Raw genomic sequence first — 6,000 nt, 5'->3', positions numbered from 1 at the left:
TGTTTTCATTCGCAGTTTTTAGCTGCACTATAGCCCAAATGTTAATTTAAGTCCCGCCTCCAACAAGATGAATAGCCAATCAAAGTTGAGGATTTTGGAACGGCACCTTGGGTCCCTGAGACAAAGATTTAGAATTACAACGCTTCAACACTTCATCTTTGTCTGAGAAGTTTTTACCGAGATATTTCCTCCAATGTGAAAGTAAGCTGAGCGTGGAGGAGACCCAAACCTGAGCAGGAACCACAGACTTCACTTTAGTCTCTTTAACGAAGCTTTGAAACCTCAGAGCTGCTGGTTGTTACCTCATCATGTCTTGCTCCAGAGGAACCTACGAGACAAGGGAGCTCAGGGACTCCAGAAAGGTCTATGGTTAGTAACTTTAATGGGACAGGAAGAGTTAAAGTGAGAGACAGGCAGAGAGAGGAGAGAGAGGGAAAGACAGGATCCCTGTTCAGGTTCAACTGCTGAGACCGTGTTGGGGGTTTGGTATCTCCTTAAGAAGGGGTTGTTTGTTCCTGATTTGATCTTCACAATCTCACATTATGACGGTTAAAATGTTGCTCCTCTACTTTAATATGAAACATTCATCCTTTCATTAAACATGTTGATTAGACTCTACTTGAAGAAACAGTGAACTGTAGATTTAGAGATCATCAAAGTATAGAACAGTGTTTTCATCCTGCAGCTGAAGAGTCTAAAGCTCGGTCTGTACAGCCCACACAGCCCTGAGAGGACGTCATCCACAAAAACCAGGACAGAGACGAGGTTTCACTTCGTCCACAGGGGGCACCAAAGTCCACACACAAACAGATCTCCTCACAGGAGCTTTAAATAAAACACAGGATGATAAATCAGAGTGTGTAAGGTACAGTTTAATAAGATCTCAACACCTGTCACAGCAGTTTAAACCTCTGAACACTTCATTAAATAAAGACCTTAAAAAGTGGTTTTCAACACGTTCATGTTTGAATATCTTCATCATCTTAAATACTTCCATCGTTTACGTTCAAATAGGATAAACTTTAAACTTTGACACAAGTTACACAAGATTAAAACTCAGTCACTTCAGTCTTCAGAGCTCAGACGGATAATCACAAACTCTTCATCCAGTCTGCACGACTCCTCGTCTCTGTTATTGACCGGCTGTGCCTCAGACTGTTGTTGGCTCCGAGTGGATGAAGGAGGTAAAGGTAAATAAAGATGATATCTCTGTGGGAGCCAAATCAGGAGGAGAATAAGAGAAACTCTTCAGTAGTCTAACAAAGGGCTGCTCTGTGAGGGATCTTTTGAGCAAAAACGTTTGTCTTTAAATATTTAAATGTGTGTATTTCGTTTATATTCAGGTTTCAGCTGAACAGGATTTTAAAGGTGACATATTACACTCTTTTTCATCAACATATATTGGTCTAAGAGGTCCCCAAAACATGTCTTTAAAGTTTATGCTCAAAAAAACACTTTGAAATCAGATTTTGGTCTGCCTGAAAAACCCTCTTTTTCAGCCCTGCTCAGAACAGGCTACGAATGAGAATGAGCTCTCTGACCACGCCCCCTCAGGAAGTGGGTGTGGCCTCAGCTGTCCAGCACGTTGATCTAATGTTTACATGTCGGCTGAATATACACGGCTGCTCACAGACCCGCGTTACTTCAACCCTCTTAATCTGATCCAGAATCTGATCCTGACGGAGAGGCGCCTGCAGCAGGACCTTTCTGAACCATTGGTCACAGATTTAGTGTTTCTTGTTGTTTTATTTGTCAGTATGTCGACGTGTGTCTTGGTACACAGCTACCAACATGTAGCTATGTGGCTATGCTAACTAGCGCTAGCACTTTTCCATGATAAATAAAAATCATCCACTAGATCTTCAAATCTGCAGACGTGGGGAGTCAAACCGACCTTTGTGTTTATTAAGAGAGCCTACAACTAGCATGCCTCCCTCCTAAGCTCCTTGTTAGCACACATGTGTGCAGGGAATGAAAACGGAGGAGGGGTTGAGTTGTATTTTATACAGTCTATGGGCTGAACAAGCTCCGAGCTCTGACTTCCTGTTACAGACCGGATGGCGTTGTGACGTATGAAAAACACTGAAAACTGAAACGGCTGGTTTCAGCACACATTTACAGAAAGGTGGAGAAATCAGAACAGGGGCAGAATGGATTCTTTGACTTTTCAGGGGGTTTGTAGACAGGGACACAGATTTCAGGTAGAGAACCATTAAAAAGTCGATTTTAAATCTCGTCCCTGTTTTGGTCTGAGTGCTGTTTTTATATCCACAGAACAAACTCTGAATGTGACCGAGCTGAGTTCACCTGATGCTTCAGTTTACCTGCTCTGAGCTCTGAGCTGTGTGTCGTAGCGACTGATGATACTTTATTCATAAACTGTTGTACCGTGATCCTCCACAGGGGGGCGCTCTAACAGACCGACCGTCAAACAGAAACATGAAGAAGAAGTCTTGAGTTTGTTTTCTGTCACATGAAGCAGGTTTTAGTTTGACCTCGACGTTCCCTCTCCTTTCCTGGTTCCTGCTGCTCAGGTGAGCTCTGATGGACAGAGAGAGATGCTACAGGCTGCTGATTGGTCGACTGTTTTAAGAAGTAGTCCGGTTCCCGAGAGAACATCAGGACGAGCTGTTAGAGGGTCTCTCCCACTCCACCTGGTTCCTCACAGGAAAGCTGGCTGCCTTGCTGTGAGTCTCTGAGCTCTCTGCAGGAGCGTTGCCGGCTCCGATCTGAGAGGTGGACCGGTCTGACCCTGCAAACACAGCGTTCTCACAGTGTGCCGTAACGCTGCTGGTGCTGTTACAGTCCTGAAACCCAGCTCCGTGGACCAGGTTTGAGCTGTCCAGGTCAAAGAAGGTGTGGTTCTCTCCGATCCCCAACCCGAAGCTCTCCAGCATGTCCATGACTGAGGGGGAGGCCGGCCCGCTCGGGGTCTCCTCCTCGATCAGACTCAGCGTGGGTATAATGTCCACCAGCTCTGCCATCTCCATGGGCCGGATCACCTCGGTGATGCTGGGAGGGAAGACCTCCTCCTCACAGGACACCTGTGAGTCCAGCACCGTGAAGCCCACGTCTAACTGGGCCACCGCCGCCGGCTCTAGTCCTGATTCAATCAGAGCGCTCGCACACTCCAAGTCCGTCTGCCCGATGCTCGTCAGGTCCATGGTGGACTGAGACGTGATGTCTACAGGGTATCCTCCCTTCGCCACGCCCTCAGAGGACACCAGGGCCGCCTCCTCAGGGACGGACGTGACGCCTGAGGGAGCAGAGACCTCGGCCGTGACCACGTTAGGAGGCGTCGCGCTGACTGAGCTCTCTGAAGAAGAAATCAAACATCAAATTAATCAAGTCGTGTTGATCTTTAAATCAAAGCCTCATTAGAGATGAAGGGAGCTGCAGACGATCCTGATCCTCAGAATCACAGAAACAAACTCATCTTTAGGAACAGTCATATTAAAGCTTCAGTATGCAACACCACGATCAGCTGTTTCTTTGTTGTCTTTGTTTTGAGTCAATAAAGTTTTATATCTTCTGATCTGAACATGCTGAAGATGATAAACATTAAAGCCCCCAAGCAGGAGTTTCTTAAACCTGCAGTCTTTCTCGTGTCCAGCAGGGGGAGCAGTTTTCTGAGGATCAATGGTTACAAGTTTTCCTGAATAAAACATTAATTTAGTAAATTACTCTCATGCAGAGACAAACAGACGATACAGGGAGGTTAACTTTAGCTGCCAACAGGAGAGAAACGTAGTGATGCTAATCCTCCTATCGTCCAATCACGGCCACTTTAGGCTACAAAATAAACAAGATGGCGATGAATGAAACACCAAAATCAAGAGTTTTAAGACGAAAACTCCCCATGCTATCTCAGCCTCTTGTCAGTTACAGTCTTTGCTCTGAACAGCTGTTAACTAGCCTTTCAGCTGACTCTTTGCTGTGATGTTTTAAATGTAGTTCACTGTAACTCCTTAGAGCAGGGGTGACAAACATTCGGCCCTCGGGCCAAAGCCGGCCCGCCGGAGGTTCCAATCCAGCCCATGGATGACTTCCCAAAGTGAAAAAATGACAGAGGAGACATTAGCTATAACTTTTCAATAAAAGTAGCTGCTATTTCAGATTTGTCCTCTGGGGGTCGCATACAATCATAGTGTTGATAGAGCGCACCTGAGAATATGTGCAGTTTGCATAATCCAGTGAAAATTCATGGACTTTTTAGAGCACTTCAAGATCCAACACTAAACTTTTTACATATGTAGACTTGTATCAGCAGGAGCGGTGGACCCATCTATTGTGCGCGTGCTTACCATACATGTGCATACGTCATAGGTGCGCTCAGTCACTACAAGCACTAGCACTAAACCCCTGCATGCAACATGGACAAGCAACCAAACTGTTCATGCTGGAGCAGCGGGGTCAATACAAGTCAACTTTACCTTCTTCATTATTATAATCTATCTGTTCTTTTGCTGTTAACATTACTTTTTTTGCACTAAAAGAAAGGGAAACATTTTGAGTTGTCCTTCTTTATAGGTTATTATGTTATGATTTTACTGGTCCGGCCCACTTGAGATCAAATTGGGCTTTATGTGGTCCCTGAACTGAACTGATTTTGACACCCCTGCCTTAGAGGATGCATGATATATTCAAGAGGGATGTGCACAAGATTCTTGATGTAGTTCTGCAGGTTTAAAGGGTTAATATCTGCAGAGGTTAAACCTGCAGCTGAGTTAAATATGTCTCAGTGTGGTTACAGGATCCTGTCCCTGTCGAGGATCTTTACAGCTCAGGTTCTGGCTTCAAATGTGAAACATGTCAGCACATGTTTTGGGGTATTTTGGCTTCACTTTGGTGCAGTTTTTGGGGGTTGGAGATGAGTCCGTCTTTTACCTGAAGCTGCTCTCTGAGCTTGTATCCGTTGAGGCCACGTCAGCCTGGCGGTCAAACTGTCCTCCTCCTCTTCGCCGTCAGGACGAGCGGGCGGGTCTCCTCCCATCACCAGACCCAGAGGGACCGCCCCCACCCACTGCTTCGATCGCACGCACTGCAGACAGTCCATGATCCACCGCGCGTCCCTCCACAGCAGGTCCAGACGCTACGGACACACGAGGGCAGAGGACGACACGGTGAGACTGAAATCAGGTTCAGGTTCTGTTTTCTGATGGAGATGCAGGATGCAGAGGAGAAGAACAAGCGCAGACGCAACAAGCTGACAAGAGAGCAAACATGGCGTCGCCGATGTGGATGTTTTTCTCTGTTTCAGAGGAGAACTGGATTGTAATTTACAAAACATGAGCTGCAAGTTTTCAGAGAGGAGGAGAGAAGTCCTCAAGCTTTAACTCAACAAATCTTTAAAACACCTGAGAGTCGTCATCGCAACAAAGACGTATTAAAGGAATACGAAGCAGCAGGAGTCGCAGCGAGCATCAGGATCAACAGAGAGCTGATCCAAAGTCTTATTCCTTCATTAAAGTCTTTAAAGGTGCAGGGAGAGAAGAGCTAACAAAGAGAGGATGCAGAGCCAGAGTGTGCTTCAGTCTCGTCTCCATCTCACCTGAGAGAACTCTGTGATGTGGTTCAGGCGCTCTCGGGCTTCCTGCACCTCCTTGGTGTCGAGCGCCTCCCTCAGAGCCTGCTGGGCCAGGTGAGTGTCCAGCTCCAGCCTCACCCAGGCCTGGCAGTACTGGGACAGGAAGTCCCGCTCGTAGGTCCAGAAGTGAACTGAGAACAGAGCGGCGAGGAAAACAGATCTCATTATCAGAGCGAGTGAAACCACGGAGGATTTAAATTAGAGGAGAAAACAAACCCTAACGCGAAGATGAACGCAGATCAAAGACGTAATCGTGTCCATGAAGAGGAGAAAATGCTCCTCGGTGTGTTTTACACATATTACACCCTCACCTGATACCTGTGATGGATGAAATGCTTTCACGGTTATATTCGGGGTCATTTTATTTCCCCTCTGAGCTGCTTTGAAGATGAAACAGGTTTGCTTTTAGAGAG

The 6,000-nt window shown here is 46.3% G+C and overlaps 1 protein-coding gene across 1 annotated transcript in view; it reads right to left on the bottom strand.

Moving 5' to 3' along the window:
* Positions 1-851: 851 nt before the first annotated feature.
* Positions 852-6,000, bottom strand: part of LOC117804616 (ankyrin repeat and fibronectin type-III domain-containing protein 1-like) — a 29,431-nt gene continuing 24,282 nt past the window's right edge. Inside the window, exons 17-19 of the mRNA XM_034672932.1 lie at positions 5,552-5,718; positions 4,888-5,092; positions 852-3,316 (exon numbers count right to left, since the gene is read on the bottom strand). Of these exons, the coding sequence (XP_034528823.1) occupies positions 2,619-3,316; positions 4,888-5,092; positions 5,552-5,718 (1,070 nt within the window). The 3' untranslated portion in view covers positions 852-2,618. The remainder of the gene's footprint in view (positions 3,317-4,887; positions 5,093-5,551; positions 5,719-6,000) is intronic.

Source organism: Notolabrus celidotus, chromosome 20 (genome assembly GCF_009762535.1).
Source record: "Notolabrus celidotus isolate fNotCel1 chromosome 20, fNotCel1.pri, whole genome shotgun sequence".
Taxonomy (NCBI): Eukaryota; Metazoa; Chordata; class Actinopteri; order Labriformes; family Labridae; genus Notolabrus; species Notolabrus celidotus.
This window is presented reverse-complemented; position numbering and strand designations above follow the sequence as displayed.